This window comes from Coloeus monedula (assembly GCF_965178545.1).
Source record: "Coloeus monedula genome assembly, chromosome: 6".
NCBI classification, from domain to species: domain Eukaryota; kingdom Metazoa; phylum Chordata; class Aves; order Passeriformes; family Corvidae; genus Coloeus; species Coloeus monedula.
In genome coordinates, this window is record NC_138786.1 from 3,213,497 (window position 1) to 3,235,958 (window position 22,462).

The window sequence follows — 22,462 nt, forward strand, 5'->3', positions numbered from 1 at the left end:
GCGATGCCAGCTCCTCTGGCCTGAGGACAAACCCCGGCATGGGGTGACCGGAGACCGCCAGCTCTCGATGGCTCTGGGCCTGGGCAGAGCAGGGAAGGGCCTGAGGTGTCCCAGGGCTGTGGAGGACATGGGGGCCTCCTGCTCCTGGAGGAAACGTACCATGGCTCTTGGAGAATTGGAAGTCATCACTCACAGGCCATCAGAAAAGGGGTAATTATCACCCCCAGCTCAGCCCCCAGACCAGGGCTGACACACAGGACTCTCGCCATCCCCTCACAGCGGGGTCCTGGCTGGAAGGATCACAGCTCAGGTCAGGCCTTCAGGTAGAGGCTTGGAGAGCCATTCAAGGCACAAGAGGGTCAGCAGCCCAAATAAAAGGGAAGAAAATTGAAAGAGCAGGCACATTTATGAATCGTGCCAAAACCGGGCCAGGAGACACTTCAGAGACAGAGTCAGAGAAGTGGGTATTTGCTTTATTCCGCACGCCGGGTGTGTGGGGATCGCTCCTCCAAACACGCACACCGGTGCTCCCTACAACACAGTATTATGGGTTAAATTATGAATATTCATCACATTCCTTGGGACAGGCATGGTTGTACAAATGATTTCTCGGGAGTCATTAATATCATTAGCATACGGGTCCCGCATGCGCTGTGTGTCCTGGTGGTCGCGCTGAGGAAGGCCTCTCCTCTTCCTCGGGGGTCTTTCTGACGAAGACCACTAGTCCTCCTCACAGTGCACTTTTCAGCTTTCTCCCTGGGCATGCGTAGTCCTTTGAGGAATGATTCAGCGGGCTCTGAGATAATCCTTGTGCCCTCAATCTTGACAAGATTAGGGCGACTTCGGTTTCTTAGGTTTTGTAATTAACATCTGCTGTCTGAACTAACATTTGCTGTCTCCCAATAGTTAACTTGTGCTTACATGAGTTAGCTATTGACTGCCCCTTCCTCATTTATGAAAAAGGATGGTTTTTTCCCAAAGCCTGTATTGGTAGGTCAGGGCAGTAGACAGAAGGTGGCGCAGGTTAGCAGCTGGCACCTGCCCACAGGGCCAGGGAAGGCACCTGGGTGCTTTCCTGTGGCTAGACTGGTTACTGCACTTTCCATCTCCATCTCGTGGCCTTGCAGGTGGCCATCAAACGCGTGGCCCGGGAGAGCGTCCTGCAGTGGTACGAGCTGGTGAGTGAGCGGGGCCACCGCGACAGAGCGGGCCGTGGCGGGCGGGGATAAGGCCGGGGCCCCGAGGGCGGGAGGCGGCGCAGGGCGGGGGGAGCGGGCGTGGGCTCAGCGTGCGAGCCGGAGCATGGCGGGCCCGGGGATGCCAAACACCGGAGGTGGGGCCATCATTTGTTTTGAGGGTAGAGAAAGATTACTTGGGGGCTACAATGAGCCCAGCACCATGGGAGCAACTCCAGCATCTCAACATTTCCCATGGGCTCCATGCCCATGGCTTACGAGGCTGCAGACCCAGCTGGTCAAAGGCCCAGCCCTGCCTCCCATTTCAGTGGAGGAAAGAGGAAGAATTTTGTCAGGGCTCAACCTGAAATGACCTTTTGCCATTTCTGATTCTTCTCCCAGCATTGGAGAGGAGCAGCATCTCTGTGCCTGCCACCCGCTGGCCCTTGGAATGCACACACGAGCCCAGCTATCACTTCAGGTGAACCCAAGTGGCCGCGTCAGTTTGACAGGGCGGCTGTTGTTTCACTGTTGTTTCATTTCTTGGCTTGTTACAGCCCCTCCTGCCTGTACTACAGCCTGTGCTTGAAGACACAAAACTGCCATGATGCCTGGAGGAAAGGCATCAAAAGCTTGACAAAGGCTGAAGGGAACACTCTGATTACCCCTTTTCCCAAGAGGGTTCTTTAGCTGAAGTTGCTAACCAGGACCAGCCTTGACACCCCCGCATGGCTTTGTGGTGCTTTTATTTCTCGTGTGAGGAACGAGACAACTCTTAGAAAAATTAAAATAATTTATTAAAAACAGAAAAATTGAAAAATTACAAAAATTAGAAAACTATAAAAATTTGGGGTCCTAGTGGCTCAGGAGGTATGCCCCAGGAGCGCAGGGATTAGAGATCTTCAGGCTTAGACAGCACTGGACCTCTGGTGGAAGAACTTGCAGTGCTGGGCTGACTTTTAGCTAATCCAAAAGTCAAGGAAAAACTATTAAAAGCTCCTTAATAGGAGTAAGGCTTTAACACCCAGCACTGGCGTCCACTACATCTAATCTGCAGTGATCTCTGCGCTTGCTCTGAAGCGTGCCTTAAAAAAATATTAACATACATCTCATACATCTTAAAACATTTGTAGAAGTATACAATGAACATGGGAAAAATAACTCTTATCGTGTACAAGTGGCTTACAGTTTGAAAAGGGGTTTTAACTGGGAAACTTTTAACTGGGGGATTTTTAACTGGGAATGGTGCAAATAAACTGCTTTGAACCATTTAGAACACTAATAACAGAACTTGATTTCTGTACCCGGGCTGATGGGTTAATTTTAACATTCAATTAAAACATATTTAACTCAAAATTAACTAATTAAAGCACTTAACATGCAAAGACCAAGCTAATTAGGGATTTCAGGTATGACACTCGAGTCCTCAGTCCTGCGTGGGACTCGGTCACCGGGCGCTGCAGAGGCTCCGGCAAGGCATCAAAGACGCCTGCCCCGCACCCAAGGGTGGCGCAAGATCTCCTCCAGCGCTGGCCTGTCCGCGGGGTGCTTGGACAAACACCAGCGGATCAGATGTTGGCACTCTGGGGAGAGAAGCCAGAAAGCGCCCGTCACTTGCAGAAGGCTCCTGCCCAGCTGCTCCCGGCGCCCGCAGGGCCCGGGCCGTGCTGCGTGTGCTCAGAGCTGTGCCGGCCTCCCGGCTGACTCTGCCCTTTGCGGGACAGCGGCACGGCAGGACACGCGCCACCTCCTTCAGCCGAGCGGGCCACGCCGACCCCGTGGTCACGGGCCGCCGCCTGCGGCCAGCCCTTGAGGGCAGATCGACCTCCCGCGCAGCTGCGTGAGGGCCACGCTGGGCTGCGCGGTGCCATCTGCCAAAGCCTGCCTTCTTGAGGCCGGACACCAACCTGGAGAGACCTGCTGCCAGAAGAAGAGCTGCCCCGACACGATGGCACGGTCCTCCTGGAAGGGCGTGTTCCCGCAGACCATGACGTACAGCAGCACGCCCAGGGACCAGATGGTCGCCGAATGGCCGTGGTAGCAGCCAAGGCAGATCCACTCGGGCGGGCTGTACATGTGTGTTCCTAGGAGACACAGGCGGCGCTGTCCAGGCGCAGGCTGCTGCCTTCCAGAGCCTGGTGCCAGCCTCCTGGCGGAAGCAGGGGCTGCGCCGGTGGCCACAACTTCCCCCCGGGGCCGCCCGGCGTCCCCCAGCCAATTGGCCAAAGCCAGGAAACCATTCTGCGAGGCAAACAAGGCCAGCGGAGCAGCCCAAGCCCTTGCGGGCCTGCCAAGCCGAGCGGCCGGGGCCTGGCTTTGGCAGCCCCCCTCTGTGGGCAGGGCCGGCAGCCGGCTCCTGGGGCACAGCATCTGGCCCGTGCCAAAGGGCAGCCGGCAGCCGGCTGAATGCCGCACCCCGCAGCCCAGGAGGGAACGGGGCCGTGCAGTGCCGGGCACTGGGAGCGGGGCCCGGCCTGTGGGCTCACCGGCAAATCGCGTGAAGGCCTGCTCCTGGAGGAAGGTGCCGCAGCCGAAGTCGATGAGCTTCAGGTCGCCACTCTCCGGGTCCACGAGGAGGTTCTCCGGCTTGATGTCCCGGTGCAGGACGCCGCAGGCGGTGCAGTGCCGCACGGCCTCCAGCACCTGGCAGAAAAGCCAGCGCGCCATCTCCTCGCACAGGAACCCCTGCTCCAGCAGGAAGGCCAGGAGATCCTGCGATGACTCCGGACGCTCCATCACCAGCAGGAAGCTGTCAGGCAGCTCAAACCAGTCGAGGAGCTGGATGATGTTGTGGCAGCCAGAGCCCACCTTCTCCATGAGCACAATCTCCATGGGAACACGGGTGCCGTCGGGCTGTGAGGAGGAGACAGTGCCTGCAGCAGGCCTGATGCCGCCCTGTGGCTGCGCTGCCCCGTGCCTGGGATGCCCCAGTGCCCCCCCTCGGGCAGCCTCCCTGGTGCTTGGGCTTCCTCCCGCCCAGGGGATGCTTGGGGGGTGCCCCCCTGCCCGGCCCCACCTCCGGTGTTTGGCATCCCCGGGCCCGCCATGCTCCGGCTCGCACGCTGAGCCCACGCCCGCTCCCCCCGCCCTGCGCCGCCTCCCGCCCTCGGGGCCCCGGCCTTATCCCCGCCCGCCACGGCCCGCTCTGTCGCGGTGGCCCCGCTCACTCACCAGCTCGTACCACTGCAGGACGCTCTCCCGGGCCACGCGTTTGATGGCCACCTGCAAGGCCACGAGAGACGGGGCTGAGCTCAAGCCCTGCCCCGCCCCGCCCCGCCCCGCCCCTGGCCCTCCTCCCGCGCCCCGCCGTCCCGGCCACCTACCGGGCTCCCGTCCGAGAGGCGGATGCCCGAGAAAACGGTGCCGAAGCCACCGCTGCCCAGCTGCGGGCCCAGCTGGTACAGCTCCTGCAGCTTCTTCTTTTGCCCTGCGACCGAGACCGAGCCATCAGCCTTGCGCCCAGGGCCCCCCCGGCCGAGTGCCCGCGAGTGAAGCGGGCCGAGCCAGCGCGGGCCACGTTGCTCTGACCTGCTTGCTGCTGCGCGCCGGGCAGCGGCCACCGCCTTGCAGCCGTCGGGCTGGCGAGCGGCAGAGCTGGGGCAGGGGAGCGCGCAGAGGCGGCTGCAGGAGCCGGAGGGCAGCGGGGCAGGGCGGCACCGTCGCTGTCCCCGGCGTCGTGGGCTGGACTCTGCTGTTGAGGACGGCCGGGGCTACAGCCCGAGGACTCGCACAGGGGGGTGTCAGGAGCAGCTGCAAACCAGCGAGGGGTTTTTTGAAGCCGTGGCATCAGAAGCACTGGAAGCAGCCAGGGACTCGGCTGCTCTCAAGGGCCCTGGCCTGGCCTGGGCATGCCCCTCAAGAGCCCTGGGAGAGCCTCAGACAGCTCCTCACAAGATCTCACCTGCTACCAAAAAGGCCTTCGTGGTAGTCGGTGGCCGTCTCGGAGCAGCTTCCTGGAGATGGAGGGACCTCCTGGGTGTCTTGAGGGTCGTTTCCGCCACCAGGCACGGGCTGTTGCCAGCTGGCACAGCCGGCACAGCGTCCTGGGAGCTGTGGGCCGGCAACTGCTGGCTCCAGCTCACTCGCTGCTCCGCCACCTGCTCCTGAGAAGGCTCCCCTGGATCGGGCTGGGCTCCCACTTGGACTCCTGGGCTTTCCGTGGCAACGTCAGTTGTCAGGGTTGCGCCCGTGTTGTCGAAGTCCCTGAGTCCAAGGGAGCTGGGAGACCTGTGCACAGGCTCTGCACCTTCTGCAGGCTGACAGGTCTCACTGAGCGTCTGCGGGGGATGGAGGCTGTCAGAGATAGCGGACGCTCCTGGCAGGATGGAGGATCTCTGACAGCCTGAGCTTCTTGCCTGGGTGGCGGGTCTCTGATGGTGTGCCGTCCTTGCAGGGCTTGAGGCTCTCCCAGGGATGGAGAATCTTGCTGGGAGCAGCCTCTTGAAGGGATGGAGGCTCCTGGAGGAGCTGGACGAGCCACAGCAGGGCAGGTGGCCTCGCTTCAGCAGCTCCTCCAGTTCTTTCCACAACGCCTGCCACATCCCAGAGTAGAGCGGCACCCATGTCCCATTGCGAGCCCAGAGCAGCAGCATCAGTTCCTGCAGCTCCTGGGCCACTGCCACGCAGGGGCCGCAGCTGCAGGGGCTGTGCAGGGGGCTCGCGGGAGCACGTGGCCGCTTGCCAGGGGTCGCCCGAGGCCTGGAGGACCTGGGAGCCGCAGGGGCTCCTCGCTTCCTCCGTGAGCCTCTGGGCTGCACCCCGGGGCGCTTGCGCCTCTTCGCTGTCCTTGTCTGCCGCCTCCGTGGTTGCCAGTGGCCAACGGCCCACCAGACAGCCACAGTGGCCAGCAGCAGGACAAGCACAATCACCGGGACAACACCGTCACACATGGCTCCGGCACGTCCCATCGCGACTGCACTGGCAGCTGCAGGTGCTGGCCCGTGTTACACAGCGACTGCGCGGTGATGTCACAGTGCTGTGGGCCAGGACAGCCGTGTGACATCCCAGCCCTGCCTCTCGCCAGCGCTCAGCCCCTTTGTGCCGTCACAGCCCTGGGCCCACCTCAGGGAGCAGCAGAACCAGCTCATGCCTAAGGATGCACATGGCCACAAAAAGCCTGGCAGTAAGACCAGGAGCTCAGCCTGCTGCAGCGAATCGTTCCCTGCAGCAAGTGGCACATCAGGAAGAGTGCTGCTGCCACCAGTGTCAAGCCCATGGCTCCCAGGACGCTGCAGCGGTACCAACTGGCAACACCCACTACTCTGTGCCTGAGAAGATCTTCCAGAGACAAAGGGAGTTGAAGTTCCTGTGTCTCTGGGGAGCTCTCCTGAGCTGGCTGTCGAGGGCAGGAAGAGTTTTGTGTAACAGCTCACCGACTTCTGCCTTGCCTCTGTTCTAAACAAGTCAGGATTTCCCAAGGAGCGCTCATGGTGCTCCCACTGCTCTGGTTTTGACGGGCATAGGGTTCCCTTTTTCCCACTTGCTGGCACACGCTGGGTTCAGCTTCACGATGGGAATGCTGTGGATCAAACAGGGGTGGTTTGGTTTCTGCTGAGCAGGGCTTGCCCTCTTCAAGGACTTTGCAGTGTCCCTTGGTACAGTGCATGTTTTCCACTGGGAAGGGAGGGAGGAGTATTGAAGACAGAGGCAAAGAATGCATTAAACACCTGTGCTGTGTCCCTGTCCCTGTTTGTGAGATGACCATCTGTATTGGGTTGACCCTGAGTTGATGGACAGTCTTTAAGACCAATTACGCTTCTCACAATTTACATATTTAAACTGCACAGAAAGGCGGGACTTCCCCTTTGGTCGGAGCTCGCTTGCTGGGAGGTGGGGGCTCCGGAGCCTCCCGGCCCCGCCGGGCCGGGCCGGGGCCACTGCCCCTTTCCCCCTTTCCCAACGCTGTGGCACGGACCCTGGGTGGCTGGGGGGGGACTGCTTCAGAGCCACAGGCAGCTAAAACCAGCCATGGACTGCTCACAGCTAAAACCAGCCATGGAGTGCTCACAGCTAAAACCAGCCATGGAGTGCTCACAGCTAAACCCATCCAGCGCGGCTTCTGGGGACCGGCGGGTCCCTCTCCTCTCCATGCGAAGCCGGCGGAGTCAACGGGAGCCGGCAGAGCCTCCTGTCCGCAGCCAGCACACTTCGTGCTGAACTGAAGAAGACACCACGCAGCCAGCAGCACAGAGGGAGCGAGGCTTTCCCCACCGTAAAGGCCGAACAAGAACACCCTTCAGCATGGCGGCGTCAGAGTCAGAGAGAAAGAGAAGTGAGTCCCGTGGGACGGAGCTGGAAATGGCGGCGGGAGAAAAGAGGGCGGTGCCGCGATTCTGGCGCGCAGCTTAAAAGAAACCTTCTTGCATGCCGTGGTAAGAAATTGTAATACCACAAACTGTTTGTCTCTTTAATCCATTTGAAGAACATGGGGGGATGGAGTATCTTCGTGTGCCTGTGAAGATTGTGAAGAATGCCCGATGCCAGGCTATATAGTAGTAAGAGGCTGTTAGAGACTTGTGGCGAAGAAGAGCCTTTGTGTGCAGGCCAAAAGAACTTATCCTTAAAAAAGATGAATAACCCCATGTGATGGCCCATGTTTTGCAGTGTGAAGGAACTGTGAGATTTTTCATGGGAGAGATGTTCTACACACAGCAGATTGATTGTTTCCGGGCGGATCTGCTGTTAGTGGCAGTTTGGGAACCACGTGCAACTGAAGGAAAAACCCTTTTTTCCCTTAAGCATAAGAGAGAGACTTTTCAAGAACTGGAACGCTGACTAACATCCCATGTTCTGTTATCCCTTGTGTGAGCTAGGTAAAAGGAGAGAAGTGCTGGGGGGGGGGGGGGATTTGCTTTAATTTTGTTTTGTTATTGTCTCTTTACTTTTAATTCTATTAGTAATAAAACTCTTTCATTGTACTGCAACTGTTTAAGGTTTGTGCCTGCTTTGCTTTTCTCCTAATTCTTATCTCACAGAAGGAAAATGAGTAAGTAATGAATATTTTGAACCAAAACCACTACATTTAATTGGTGTTTTCTGCCCGGTTTTCGAACTCAACCCGCTACACCATCCACATCCTGGAAGGGGACAATATTATTTCTACAATGTTTCTTTCCATGAATATATTTTAAAACACTCCTTTTATTGTGCCCCACATTTCTCGCCACCTTCCTCTCCAGCTGAGCTTTCACCGCACCAAAGTTCTCCCTACAGTGGCAAGGAACATCTCTGTGGAAGGAATGAGAAGGAGGCGTCTTTACAAACTATCTGTGGGCCTGATGGTAGATAAAGCCAGATACTGATAGGTGAAAGAAGCAAAGGGAGGAACCATAAACTCCATAGGAATTCCACTAATTGACACAGACTGTTACTCACCCAAGACTCTGCTAATCCCTGGATTTAGAGAAAAAGAACAGAGACACGAGGAAAAGAATGGGGGTGGGGGGGGTACACATTAGAAAGGGGGTTTGTATTAAGCCATTCGGGAAGTCTGTACCTCTCAAGTACCTCAGCCAGTGGGGAAAGAGAGAGGGAAATGCAACTGGGAAATTAGGAGAAAAAGGAAGCTGCGTCCTCTATCAACTTGAGAGATCCCGTGGGAAATGCCCATGACCTCTCCCTTTATTCGATTAAAGGAACAGGACTGCTCTGTCTCTTGATTGGACATAAACCTGTGGTGTTTGAGGACTCATTTTCCTGACATCCGTATTCTTCTTGTGACCTTGCTTCCACTGGGCACACAGCTTCCTTTTCCATCCTCTTTCCCAGAGAAGATGCCTTCTGCGTCGCCTGCTTGGCTTCCGACATTTGGGAATCGCCTGCTCCTGTGCCCTTAGGAGGTGATGTTTCAAAATTGACCAGCACTGATGGACCCCAGCACCTGCAAAAACATTGTCCCTGGAGACCCTGCTTACCAGTTCCCTGAGCAGTCTGAAGTCTGCTCTCCTCATGCCCCGAGCTGAGGTTTTGCTGGCCCTTTTCCTCTTGTCACAGGTTTGAAACTCGATTTATCTGTGGTCGCTGTGGCCAAGACGGCCGCCAGTCCCCACCTGGCTCAGGGCACGTGGGACTCAGACGGCAGCCTGGCTCCAGGGGGGCTGAGCTGGAGAGTCCTGGGCTGTGGGGGGCTTCCCCCTTTCCTGGGAGGAGACTCCCTGGGGAGGAAGAAGGGTCTGGCATGAGCCACAAGGCCCCTGGCCAAGGGACGGTAGCGGGGGACGTGTCCGTAGCGGATGCCGTCTGGGAGGAGCTGTGGCAAGGAGTGGGTGTGGGGCTGGGGGTGTCACAGAGCTCAGAGAGGGTGTTCCCGCAGCCCAGCAGGCAGAAAGCCCGTGGCTCACAGCAGGAGCCAAGTTCCAGGTCACCAGGAACAGCCCCCTCCCTCACCAGTGCTCCCAGCCTCCCACAAAGGTTGCTTATGCCCACGGGTGCTGCCAAGGTTCCCCATGGGAACAGGGCTGGACACCCTAAAAAGGGGGGTCAACACCCCAGGGCCAAAGCCAGCGCAGGGGGGAATGAGTGGGATGAGTGTGAGAGGACCACCTCTACCCCTCCCATCCCGCACCAGGGAGCAGGGACCTTCCCGGGACAGCTCCAGGAGGATCTTCAGGACCATCCTTGCCTGGGACAGGGCTGCCAAGGAGATCCAGGAGGGATCAGTGTCCAGCTCTGTGTCCTGGGACACCCTGCGCCCTGTTCCCCACAGCCCTGATTTTCACGAAGGAGCCACAGGAGCCTCCTGGCCATTGATGGATTTTTCTTTCAGGAATTCGCTGTGGAGCTCGTTTGTCTTTTGTTTCCTCTTACTGAGCTCCTGTAAACACGGCATGGAGCCGGAAGGGGCGGGGCGGGGCGGGGCGGGGCGGGGCGGGGCGGGGCGGGGCGGGGCGGGGCGGGGCGGGGCGGGGCGGAGAAGAGCCAGCCGGGGAAGTCTTGAGGGGTTCTGTGTCTCTGGCAGCCTGCTTTCCTCCTCTCCCTTCCGTGGAGGTGTGGGCTGGCAACGGAGCATCTTCCCCGGGTGGCCGCGGTGCCCCGGATCCCTGCCCTGAGGGGAGGGCCAACACTGGGCGTCTCTGGCCTGCCCCACGCAGCCAGGGTGTCCCACAGAGCCCCTCCCAAGGCCTGCTCTTGGCCGCCAGGGGCCTAATTAGTGAGGTATTAAGGAGGGAGGAGCTAAGGGCGCTAATTAGGGAGGGGAGGGCGGGGAGCCGTTCCCAGCCGAGGGGGCGTGGCCAGGACGATGGGCGTGGCCAGGGCCTAGGCGGCGCCGAGGGGGCGTGGTCGGAGCGGGGGCGGGGCCAGCGCTGAGGGGAAAAAGGGCGGGAAAAGGCTGGGTGCTGCTGAGGGGAAGCGTCGGGAAGGAGGGGACGGAGGGGATATCGTTGGGAAAAAGGGAGACACAAGAGCTCTTGGGGGCCTGAAACCACTAACAGTGGTGGAGGGGAGCCCAACACGCTCCTCCTATGTATCCCTGTCCTTTACCCAGGGGAAGCCGTGGCTAAAATCCCGGAAAAACGGTGCTGTGGATCCAAGGAATCAGAAGCAGGATCTGTGTGGAGGGTGTCCCTCACGGGAGGCACAGGAATCGAGCTGCGCGAGGCTGGGGCAGGAGGGTCACGCCCAGCAGAGAAGGGGGACCCTCTGTCCATGCCAAGGCCCAGGGCAGCCCTATCCCGGGAAGCGCGCAGGGAGCGGATCCTTGAGCCGCTGCACGTTCGCGCTGCCCTCGCTCAGCCGGGAGCCCCCTCGTTGCCCAGGGGGAGCTGGTGGCAGTGGGGAGTGGGAGAGGGAAAGATCTGTCCTACACCTCCATGGCTGCGGCGCTGCCAAAGGTGAAGAGCGTCAGAGAACTGCCAAACAAGATCCTCCAGCAGGAAAGGCAGATGTTGGCAGCTCCAGGGAATTCCCTGAGGTCGGCAGTGGAGGAGCAGGATGAGGAAGATCTCCACGCTTGCGATACTTCTGGCAAGAGCCTCCATCCCTGCCAGAGCCTCAGTGAGGGCTTCCAGAGCACAGACGGAGGAAGGAAGGCCTTTGGACAGGTGCAAGGTATGAATGGTGCACGGTCCCCAGTCGTGGTGTGAGCAGAAACATTTCTTCCAAGCATCTCTGGCTTTTAGAATAGTTTCACTCTCAGGTTCGAATAGCGTGAGCCTGGACAGCCAATAGTCTAAATGTTCCGATGTCTGCTACCCAATACTAGACACGAACTCATGTCTCTCATGGCAACATCAGGCTTTTTCCCTAAGCCAAGTGCTGGAAGGGGAATTTCTTCTGCAAAACTACTGTGCTTCTGCTGCTTGTTCCATTTTAGAAAGTTTCCTCCGTCGCCCCTGCCTTGATTGAATAGTCCTTTCTCTTCTAACTAGAAGCTCCAGGTTCTCTTCTTACAAGTTGTCTTTGTTTTCTTTGCCCACAGACAGGAGTCCCTGCTCCCCCAGAGCCACGTCCATCTGCAGAACCTGCTTGTGGCTGAGGATGCAGATGGCCAGGAAAGGCCTGGAAGTAAACGCAGAGGTCAGGCCAGTGCCAGATGTCTGGGAGCTACTGGACAAGTGTCCCAGTAGCAAGAGTCTTGGAGCTACTAATTGTCAGCGCAGCGCTCCCGTGGCACTGTGGCTGTTCCAAGGAGGGAACACTCCGTGCTTTGCAGCAGACATGATCCACATGAAACCAAGGAGGTTCCTCCATCTTCAGGAAGCTCCCCTGACATGGCTTCTGACTTCCAGGAAAATGTTGACGGATGGCGGTCAGATCTTCTTAGGAGCATGTGTGTTAAATGGATTTGGATTTTCCCAGAGAACTGTCTGAGTGTTCCCACTGTTCTGGATTTGAGTGGGATTCCTTTCTTCCCAGCAACTGGCACAGCGCTGCCTTTGCATGCAGGATGGGAATGCTGTGGATCACAGGTGGATAGTTTGGTTGTTGCTAAGCAGGGCTTGCCCTCCTCAAGGACTCTGCAGGGTCCTAGAAGCCCCTGCATGTGCCATACTCTGCTGTCGAGGAGGTGCCAAAGAGCCTGGAGGGATCATGTCCAGGACAGCCGACCCAGACTGGCCAGAGGGATATTCCAGACCGCAGGATGTCCTGCTGAGTCTAACAACTGGGGAAGCTGGTCAGGAGAGGCTGAACCCTGGTGGGATTGACTGGGCATCAGGCAGAGGGTGCTGAGCACTTGTGGTGGGGATCACTGCTCTGACCTGGGCTTTGGTCCTCTGGCTCATTTCTCCCCTTCTTGTTCTTCTTCCTCCTTCTTCTTGTTTGTCTGCACCTCCCTGGTTTTCTTCTCCTCCTTCTTCTCCTTCCAGGTCTTATTCTCAGTCTTTTTATTTATCTTCCTAATTTTTTTCCTCCTTTGTTTTTATTGCTCTTTTTTCCTTTTCTCTTTTCTCTTTTTCCGGAGCACTAAATCAGGATGTTGATGGAGGTCTCTGGTTCTGTTCCCAACAGGGCAGCCATTTGGCGCAGCCCATGAACGCGGCCTCGGAGTCCATGGAGGTGTAGGACAGGTCCTTGTTGTCCGCTTCTTTCCCTCTCCCACTCCCCACTGCCACCAGCTCCCCCTGGGCAACGAGGGGGCTCCCGGCTGAGCGAGGGCAGCGCGAACGTGCAGCGGCTCAAGGATCCGCTCCCTGCGCGCTTCCCGGGATAGGGCTGCCCTGGGCCTTGGCATGGACAGAGGGTCCCCCTTCTCTGCTGGGCGTGACCCTCCTGCCCCAGCCTCGCTCACTTCGATTCCTGTGCCTCCCGTGAGGGACACCCTCCACACAGATCCTGCTTCTGATTCCTTGGATCCACAGCACTGTTTTTCCGGGATTTTAGCCACGGCTTCCCCTGGGTAAGGGGCTGGGCTATGCAGGGGGGAGTGTGCTGGGCTTTCTCAGGACAGCGTTAATGGCTTCAGGCCCCCAAGAGCTCTTGTGTCTCCCTTTTCCCCACCAATATCCCTCTGTCCCCTCCTTCCCGACATTTGCTGCCATCACTTCATCCCCCGTCCCTGCCGCTCCTTCCTCCGCAGCGGGGTCTCCTCACGCTCTTTCCCTGCCCCAGCACGGGGGGCTGAGCCCACTGGAGCTTGTCCAACTGTCCTAGAGTCCCTTTTGGCATCTGCACGTCCCTGCACAGCTCCTTTGGATGCTGCCTTCCCCTGGGAAGGTGTCCTTGTTTATAACGAGGCGTGAAATGAAACTATAGAGATGATTTTAAAAATTGATATTTTATTGAAAGCATTGCCCTTAGAGTTCTCCTAGAGACCGCACAAAAAACAGTTTTCTCTCAGATTCTCATGGCTTTTTCAGCAAATCATATTCAATATATACCTTAATGATTGAGCCTAGGGCAAAGTGTTCATTTAGAATACAGAGGTTATTCTACAGTAATTTCTCCTCTGAGCAGTCAGCCAAGTCTCTGACTCTGGCAAAAGACTGATGGTCCAGAAGGAAGCACTGATCTTCCAATGGGAGAATTTGCACTCGGACAAGTTTTCCCAGAAGAATTATTTCAGCATATGTTTTCTGCAGCCAAGCACTGCTTTGTTCTGCGGATCTCAGGAAACGCTACCACAGCTGTCAATACCGACAGATTTGCAAGTAGCGGTTGCAAGCAGCATTACCTAATGGCCCAGTGCAGGGGCGTAGAATTCAAATCTCCACCGAGCTGATCCACTACCGCACCTTTGGAAATGTAGTAGCTGTGTAATAGCAACACAGGAAGGTCAGGAACAGGCACAATAAAATAGCAAAACATGATACGAATGGTAACACAGCTAAAGGAGTAAATGACTCCTAATAAAAAATTCACTAGAGAAGCAAACGGACAGAAGTGCTTTTGCAGTAAATGACACTGTTTCAAGAAAATGCTGAAGAAACAATACAGTCTTTAGCAAGGTACTTCTAAGATCAGCTTTCACCTTTGTTAAAAAAACCCACGAAAATAAAATTATTTCATGCAATACATGATTTCACATCTGAAGAAACCGCACTGTCTTTACATTCCAGTGACATCGACGCAAAGCTAAGCGCATCAAAATTTGAATTCTACCCTTTTCTTCTCAGGCACCGGCTTCCTTTTCCAGTACAAAAGCAACAAAGTGATTATAGGTAACAGTGGCAGAATACGCTCTGTTACTGTCACAGGGACTCCCGGCTTACTTCACCAGCTCCTGTCTGTTGTTTGTTGCTGCCCAGTGAAGAAGAGTCACATTTTCTTTGTCTGGTTGGCAAACATCGTATCCTGCTTCTACCAATTCTTTGCATCGCTCTAGCATTCCATACCTTAAACGAGGGGAAAAAAAAAAAAAAATCAATTTACTTATCATCTCTTCAGTATTCTCCAGTCTGGAAACAGTTGCATCCTAGAGGAAAAACACATATGAGAAAGATCACCCAGCAGCTCCTACTTGAGCAAATTCCACATTGCATTCAATGGAAGGCTTGTAAAAAGAATGAGGCTGTGCCTTGATGAGAAGTTTCTATTTAAAGAAAGCTGCTTGGAATGCTTTTATTCACAATAGCAACTGTAAGTGACTTCTCTTCTTCCACTACTGGGAGAAAACGAAACTGAAAACGTTTCCTTTGTAAAATATCCAGCCTGGCTCACATGTGAGGACACTCCCATCCATTGCAACACTTTGCACCCTCAGAATATGTACTTACTGTGTAGCCTTGACAATATCACAGCTGCTGGGGTCTTCAGCAACGGGATATGGGCCTGGGAGACCTTGCTCTCCACGGGCGCTCTGCCTGTTGTGCATATGGGGTCGATGAGGCCCGTGGCAATGGCTTGTACACTGTCAGTTAACAAAACAATTATTAACCGCTGGTATTTATCGGCTGCACACCACACACACCGCCCTCTTTACCAGAAGCACTCACTGTGTGTGTCAGCTTCTGTCAATACAAACGAAGAGGTTAATTCAAAGCACGGGTAAAACCACCTGGCAAGAGACCAATCCTTCTATTCAGCAGCCTGCAGAGCTGGTTCCCGACACAGCAGCCTCAGCCACAACAGCGCTGCCACACCAGAACCAACAGCTACGGCCTTGCGGAGGGTTTTAAACGCACTTGGGAGCCGCAGTGCCGCCCGTGCAGCCTGAAAGCCCATGCGAGGCAACAGACGAGGCACACGCAGGGCAGGACACGGACGGCTCTTGCCCGGCAGCGCCCGCCAGACCCCGGCGGCACCGCGGCCCGGCCCTCGCCGCCTGCCAGGGGCCCGCGGCCGCGCTCCGCACCCCCGGCCCGGGCAGCGCCGGGTCCCAGCCCCGCTCCAGCCCCGGCACTGCCCGCGGGCTCCCCGCTCACCGCCGGGCCGCTGCCCGCCATCCCCGCGGCCCCGCAGCTTCCTGCTCCCGCTTCCTGGGCACGCCTGCGGGGCGGGGCCGGGCACTCACGGCCCGGGCGGGGCGGGACCGGGGAAGCCCAGGGGAGCCATTCCTGAGCTGCCCCGGCCGCTGCGGAGCCGCTTGGGCGGGCAGATCGGCGGCTGCCAGGCTTGTTGAGCTGTGCCTGAAATGGCTCCTTCCCTTTTACCGAGGCAGCCACAGCGAAAAACTCTCTCGTTTTTGCACAGGATCCCCCCGGCTTGTGTCAGACAAGGACCCTTTTCTGCTGGCGAAGTTTTCGGGGGGTTGTGCCTCTGCAGCTGGAAGCGGTCCCTTGGTGAAGGCTCTGGAGCACAAGTCTGATGAGGAGCGGCTGAGGGAGCTGGGGGGGCTCAGCCTGGAGAAAAGGAGGTACAAGGGGGACCTCCTGGCTCTCCACAATTCCCTGCAAGGAGTAGTAGTGCCACCTCCCTGCTGGCACGGTTGCCACAGGAGTTCAAGGCCATTTGGGAGCGTTTCCACCCGTGGCCGAGCCCCAGTGTCCCCTCATGAGCGCAGGGTGAGGGAGGAGCTGCCATTTTAGGGCAGTCTGTGAGGGGCAAGTGGTCACCCCGCGAAGAAATGGGGATAACCTGGGAAAACACCCACAGGTGTCAAACACCCACAAGCTTCCCAGGTGAGGTGGGACCCTGGCAGCCCCCAGAGCGATGCCAGCTCCTCTGGCCTGAGGACAAACCCCGGCATGGGGTGACCGGCGACCGCCAGCTCTCGATGGCTCTGGGCCTGGGCAGAGCAGGGAAGGGCCTGAGGTGTCCCAGGGCTGTGGAGGACATGGGGGCCTCCTGCTCCTGGAGGAAACGTACCATGGCTCTTGGAGAATTGGAAGTCATCACTCACAGGCCATCAGAAAAGGGGTAATTATCACCCCCAGCTCAGCCCCCAGACCAGGGCTGACACACAGGACTCTCGCCATCCCCTCACAGCGGGGTCCTGGCTGGAAGGATCACAGCTCAGGTCAGGCCTTCAGGTAGAGGCTTGGAGAGCCATTCAAGGCACAAGAGGGTCAGCAGCCCAAATAAAAGGGAAGAAAATTGAAAGAGCAGGCACATTTATGAATCGTGCCAAAACCGGGCCAGGAGACACTTCAGAGACAGAGTCAGAGAAGTGGGTATTTGCTTTATTCCGCACGCCGGGTGTGTGGGGATCGCTCCTCCAAACACGCACACCGGTGCTCCCTACAACACAGTATTATGGGTTAAATTATGAATATTCATCACATTCCTTGGGACAGGCATGGTTGTACAAATGATTTCTCGGGAGTCATTAATATCATTAGCATACGGGTCCCGCATGCGCTGTGTGTCCTGGTGGTCGCGCCGAGGAAGGCCTCTCCTCTTCCTCGGGGGTCTTTCTGACGAAGACCACTAGTCCTCCTCACAGTGCACTTTTCAGCTTTCTCCCTGGGCATGCGTAGTCCTTTGAGGAATGATTCAGCGGGCTCTGAGATAATCCTTGTGCCCTCAATCTTGACAAGATTAGGGCGACTTCGGTTTCTTAGGTTTTGTAATTAACATCTGCTGTCTGAACTAACATTTGCTGTCTCCCAATAGTTAACTTGTGCTTACATGAGTTAGCTATTGACTGCCCCTTCCTCATTTATGAAAAAGGATGGTTTTTTCCCAAAGCCTGTATTGGTAGGTCAGGGCAGTAGACAGAAGGTGGCGCAGGTTAGCAGCTGGCACCTGCCCACAGGGCCAGGGAAGGCACCTGGGTGCTTTCCTGTGGCTAGACTGGTTACTGCACTTTCCATCTCCATCTCGTGGCCTTGCAGGTGGCCATCAAACGCGTGGCCCGGGAGAGCGTCCTGCAGTGGTACGAGCTGGTGAGTGAGCGGGGCCACCGCGACAGAGCGGGCCGTGGCGGGCGGGGATAAGGCCGGGGCCCCGAGGGCGGGAGGCGGCGCAGGGCGGGGGGAGCGGGCGTGGGCTCAGCGTGCGAGCCGGAGCATGGCGGGCCCGGGGATGCCAAACACCGGAGGTGGGGCCATCATTTGTTTTGAGGGTAGAGAAAGATTACTTGGGGGCTACAATGAGCCCAGCACCATGGGAGCAACTCCAGCATCTCAACATTTCCCATGGGCTCCATGCCCATGGCTTACGAGGCTGCAGACCCAGCTGGTCAAAGGCCCAGCCCTGCCTCCCATTTCAGTGGAGGAAAGAGGAAGAATTTTGTCAGGGCTCAACCTGAAATGACCTTTTGCCATTTCTGATTCTTCTCCCAGCATTGGAGAGGAGCAGCATCTCTGTGCCTGCCACCCGCTGGCCCTTGGAATGCACACACGAGCCCAGCTATCACTTCAGGTGAACCCAAGTGGCCGCGTCAGTTTGACAGGGCGGCTGTTGTTTCACTGTTGTTTCATTTCTTGGCTTGTTACAGCCCCTCCTGCCTGTACTACAGCCTGTGCTTGAAGACACAAAACTGCCATGATGCCTGGAGGAAAGGCATCAAAAGCTTGACAAAGGCTGAAGGGAACACTCTGATTACCCCTTTTCCCAAGAGGGTTCTTTAGCTGAAGTTGCTAACCAGGACCAGCCTTGACACCCCCGCATGGCTTTGTGGTGCTTTTATTTCTCGTGTGAGGAACGAGACAACTCTTAGAAAAATTAAAATAATTTATTAAAAACAGAAAAATTGAAAAATTACAAAAATTAGAAAACTATAAAAATTTGGGGTCCTAGTGGCTCAGGAGGTATGCCCCAGGAGCGCAGGGATTAGAGATCTTCAGGCTTAGACAGCACTGGACCTCTGGTGGAAGAACTTGCAGTGCTGGGCTGACTTTTAGCTAATCCAAAAGTCAAGGAAAAACTATTAAAAGCTCCTTAATAGGAGTAAGGCTTTAACACCCAGCACTGGCGTCCACTACATCTAATCTGCAGTGATCTCTGCGCTTGCTCTGAAGCGTGCCTTAAAAAAATATTAACATACATCTCATACATCTTAAAACATTTGTAGAAGTATACAATGAACATGGGAAAAATAACTCTTATCGTGTACAAGTGGCTTACAGTTTGAAAAGGGGTTTTAACTGGGAAACTTTTAACTGGGGGATTTTTAACTGGGAATGGTGCAAATAAACTGCTTTGAACCATTTAGAACACTAATAACAGAACTTGATTTCTGTACCCGGGCTGATGGGTTAATTTTAACATTCAATTAAAACATATTTAACTCAAAATTAACTAATTAAAGCACTTAACATGCAAAGACCAAGCTAATTAGGGATTTCAGGTATGACACTCGAGTCCTCAGTCCTGCGTGGGACTCGGTCACCGGGCGCTGCAGAGGCTCCGGCAAGGCATCAAAGACGCCTGCCCCGCACCCAAGGGTGGCGCAAGATCTCCTCCAGCGCTGGCCTGTCCGCGGGGTGCTTGGACAAACACCAGCGGATCAGATGTTGGCACTCTGGGGAGAGAAGCCAGAAAGCGCCCGTCACTTGCAGAAGGCTCCTGCCCAGCTGCTCCCGGCGCCCGCAGGGCCCGGGCCGTGCTGCGTGTGCTCAGAGCTGTGCCGGCCTCCCGGCTGACTCTGCCCTTTGCGGGACAGCGGCACGGCAGGACACGCGCCACCTCCTTCAGCCGAGCGGGCCACGCCGACCCCGTGGTCACGGGCCGCCGCCTGCGGCCAGCCCTTGAGGGCAGATCGACCTCCCGCGCAGCTGCGTGAGGGCCACGCTGGGCTGCGCGGTGCCATCTGCCAAAGCCTGCCTTCTTGAGGCCGGACACCAACCTGGAGAGACCTGCTGCCAGAAGAAGAGCTGCCCCGACACGATGGCACGGTCCTCCTGGAAGGGCATGTTCCCGCAGACCATGACGTACAGCAGCACGCCCAGGGACCAGATGGTCGCCGAATGGCCGTGGTAGCAGCCAAGGCAGATCCACTCGGGCGGGCTGTACATGTGTGTTCCTAGGGGACACAGGCGGCGCTGTCCAGGCGCAGGCTGCTGCCTTCCAGAGCCTGGTGCCAGCCTCCTGGCGGAAGCAGGGGCTGCGCCGGTGGCCACAACTTCCCCCCGGGGCCGCCCGGCGTCCCCCAGCCAATTGGCCAAAGCCAGGAAACCATTCTGCGAGGCAAACAAGGCCAGCGGAGCAGCCCAAGCCCTTGCGGGCCTGCCAAGCCGAGCGGCCGGGGCCTGGCTTTGGCAGCCCCCCTCTGTGGGCAGGGCCGGCAGCCGGCTCCTGGGGCACAGCATCTGGCCCGTGCCAAAGGGCAGCCGGCAGCCGGCTGAATGCCGCACCCCGCAGCCCAGGAGGGAACGGGGCCGTGCAGTGCCGGGCACTGGGAGCGGGGCCCGGCCTGTGGGCTCACCGGCAAATCGCGTGAAGGCCTGCTCCTGGAGGAAGGTGCCGCAGCCGAAGTCGATGAGCTTCAGGTCGCCACTCTCCGGGTCCACGAGGAGGTTCTCCGGCTTGATGTCCCGGTGCAGGACGCCGCAGGCGGTGCAGTGCCGCACGGCCTCCAGCACCTGGCAGAAAAGCCAGCGCGCCATCTCCTCGCACAGGAACCCCTGCTCCAGCAGGAAGGCCAGGAGATCCTGCGATGACTCCGGACGCTCCATCACCAGCAGGAAGCTGTCAGGCAGCTCAAACCAGTCGAGGAGCTGGATGATGTTGTGGCAGCCAGAGCCCACCTTCTCCATGAGCACAATCTCCATGGGAACACGGGTGCCGTCGGGCTGTGAGGAGGAGACAGTGCCTGCAGCAGGCCTGATGCCGCCCTGTGGCTGCGCTGCCCCGTGCCTGGGATGCCCCAGTGCCCCCCCTCGGGCAGCCTCCCTGGTGCTTGGGCTTCCTCCCGCCCAGGGGATGCTTGGGGGGTGCCCCCCTGCCCGGCCCCACCTCCGGTGTTTGGCATCCCCGGGCCCGCCATGCTCCGGCTCGCACGCTGAGCCCACGCCCGCTCCCCCCGCCCTGCGCCGCCTCCCGCCCTCGGGGCCCCGGCCTTATCCCCGCCCGCCACGGCCCGCTCTGTCGCGGTGGCCCCGCTCACTCACCAGCTCGTACCACTGCAGGACGCTCTCCCGGGCCACGCGTTTGATGGCCACCTGCAAGGCCACGAGAGACGGGGCTGAGCTCAAGCCCTGCCCCGCCCCGCCCCGCCCCGCCCCTGGCCCTCCTCCCGCGCCCCGCCGTCCCGGCCACCTACCGGGCTCCCGTCCGAGAGGCGGATGCCCGAGAAAACGGTGCCGAAGCCACCGCTGCCCAGCTGCGGGCCCAGCTGGTACAGCTCCTGCAGCTTCTTCTTTTGCCCTGCGACCGAGACCGAGCCATCAGCCTTGCGCCCAGGGCCCCCCCGGCCGAGTGCCCGCGAGTGAAGCGGGCCGAGCCAGCGCGGGCCACGTTGCTCTGACCTGCTTGCTGCTGCGCGCCGGGCAGCGGCCACCGCCTTGCAGCCGTCGGGCTGGCGAGCGGCAGAGCTGGGGCAGGGGAGCGCGCAGAGGCGGCTGCAGGAGCCGGAGGGCAGCGGGGCAGGGCGGCACCGTCGCTGTCCCCGGCGTCGTGGGCTGGACTCTGCTGTTGAGGACGGCCGGGGCTACAGCCCGAGGACTCGCACAGGGGGGTGTCAGGAGCAGCTGCAAACCAGCGAGGGGTTTTTTGAAGCCGTGGCATCAGAAGCACTGGAAGCAGCCAGGGACTCGGCTGCTCTCAAGGGCCCTGGCCTGGCCTGGGCATGCCCCTCAAGAGCCCTGGGAGAGCCTCAGACAGCTCCTCACAAGATCTCACCTGCTACCAAAAAGGCCTTCGTGGTAGTCGGTGGCCGTCTCGGAGCAGCTTCCTGGAGATGGAGGGACCTCCTGGGTGTCTTGAGGGTCGTTTCCGCCACCAGGCACGGGCTGTTGCCAGCTGGCACAGCCGGCACAGCGTCCTGGGAGCTGTGGGCCGGCAACTGCTGGCTCCAGCTCACTCGCTGCTCCGCCACCTGCTCCTGAGAAGGCTCCCCTGGATCGGGCTGGGCTCCCACTTGGACTCCTGGGCTTTCCGTGGCAACGTCAGTTGTCAGGGTTGCGCCCGTGTTGTCGAAGTCCCTGAGTCCAAGGGAGCTGGGAGACCTGTGCACAGGCTCTGCACCTTCTGCAGGCTGACAGGTCTCACTGAGCGTCTGCGGGGGATGGAGGCTGTCAGAGATAGCGGACGCTCCTGGCAGGATGGAGGATCTCTGACAGCCTGAGCTTCTTGCCTGGGTGGCGGGTCTCTGATGGTGTGCCGTCCTTGCAGGGCTTGAGGCTCTCCCAGGGATGGAGAATCTTGCTGGGAGCAGCCTCTTGAAGGGATGGAGGCTCCTGGAGGAGCTGGACGAGCCACAGCAGGGCAGGTGGCCTCGCTTCAGCAGCTCCTCCAGTTCTTTCCACAACGCCTGCCACATCCCAGAGTAGAGCGGCACCCATGTCCCATTGCGAGCCCAGAGCAGCAGCATCAGTTCCTGCAGCTCCTGGGCCACTGCCACGCAGGGGCCGCAGCTGCAGGGGCTGTGCAGGGGGCTCGCGGGAGCACGTGGCCGCTTGCCAGGGGTCGCCCGAGGCCTGGAGGACCTGGGAGCCGCAGGGGCTCCTCGCTTCCTCCGTGAGCCTCTGGGCTGCACCCCGGGGCGCTTGCGCCTCTTCGCTGTCCTTGTCTGCCGCCTCCGTGGTTGCCAGTGGCCAACGGCCCACCAGACAGCCACAGTGGCCAGCAGCAGGACAAGCACAATCACCGGGACAACACCGTCACACATGGCTCCGGCACGTCCCATCGCGACTGCACTGGCAGCTGCAGGTGCTGGCCCGTGTTACACAGCGACTGCGCGGTGATGTCACAGTGCTGTGGGCCAGGACAGCCGTGTGACATCCCAGCCCTGCCTCTCGCCAGCGCTCAGCCCCTTTGTGCCGTCACAGCCCTGGGCCCACCTCAGGGAGCAGCAGAACCAGCTCATG

The 22,462-nt window shown here is 58.3% G+C and overlaps 2 protein-coding genes and 1 long non-coding RNA gene across 3 annotated transcripts; all 3 read right to left on the bottom strand.

The window, feature by feature from the left end:
• Nucleotides 1-2,654: 2,654 nt before the first annotated feature.
• Nucleotides 2,655-4,561, bottom strand: LOC309574613 (serine/threonine-protein kinase pim-1-like; the record flags this gene model as incomplete). Its single annotated transcript, XM_082284394.1, has 5 exons — nt 4,499-4,561; nt 4,347-4,397; nt 3,662-4,028; nt 3,083-3,259; nt 2,655-2,758 (listed from the first exon to the last, which is right to left on the bottom strand). The coding sequence occupies exons 3-5, from the start codon at nt 4,005-4,007 to the stop codon at nt 2,655-2,657; spliced, it is 627 nt and encodes a 208-aa protein (XP_082140520.1). The 5' UTR covers nt 4,008-4,028; nt 4,347-4,397; nt 4,499-4,561.
• A 9,103-nt stretch (nt 4,562-13,664) lies between these two features.
• On the bottom strand, nt 13,665-15,501 carry LOC309573934. The gene is made up of 3 exons (XR_014226475.1): nt 15,476-15,501; nt 14,828-14,961; nt 13,665-14,446 (listed from the first exon to the last, which is right to left on the bottom strand). It is a non-coding gene; the product is annotated as an uncharacterized lncRNA (long non-coding RNA).
• Nucleotides 15,502-18,853: 3,352 nt separating this feature from the next.
• Nucleotides 18,854-20,206, bottom strand: LOC309574614 (serine/threonine-protein kinase pim-1-like; the record flags this gene model as incomplete). The annotated part of the gene is made up of 3 exons (XM_082284395.1): nt 18,854-18,957; nt 19,282-19,458; nt 19,861-20,206. The coding sequence occupies 3 exons, from the start codon at nt 20,204-20,206 to the stop codon at nt 18,854-18,856; spliced, it is 627 nt and encodes a 208-aa protein (XP_082140521.1).
• Nucleotides 20,207-22,462: the final 2,256 nt, after the last annotated feature.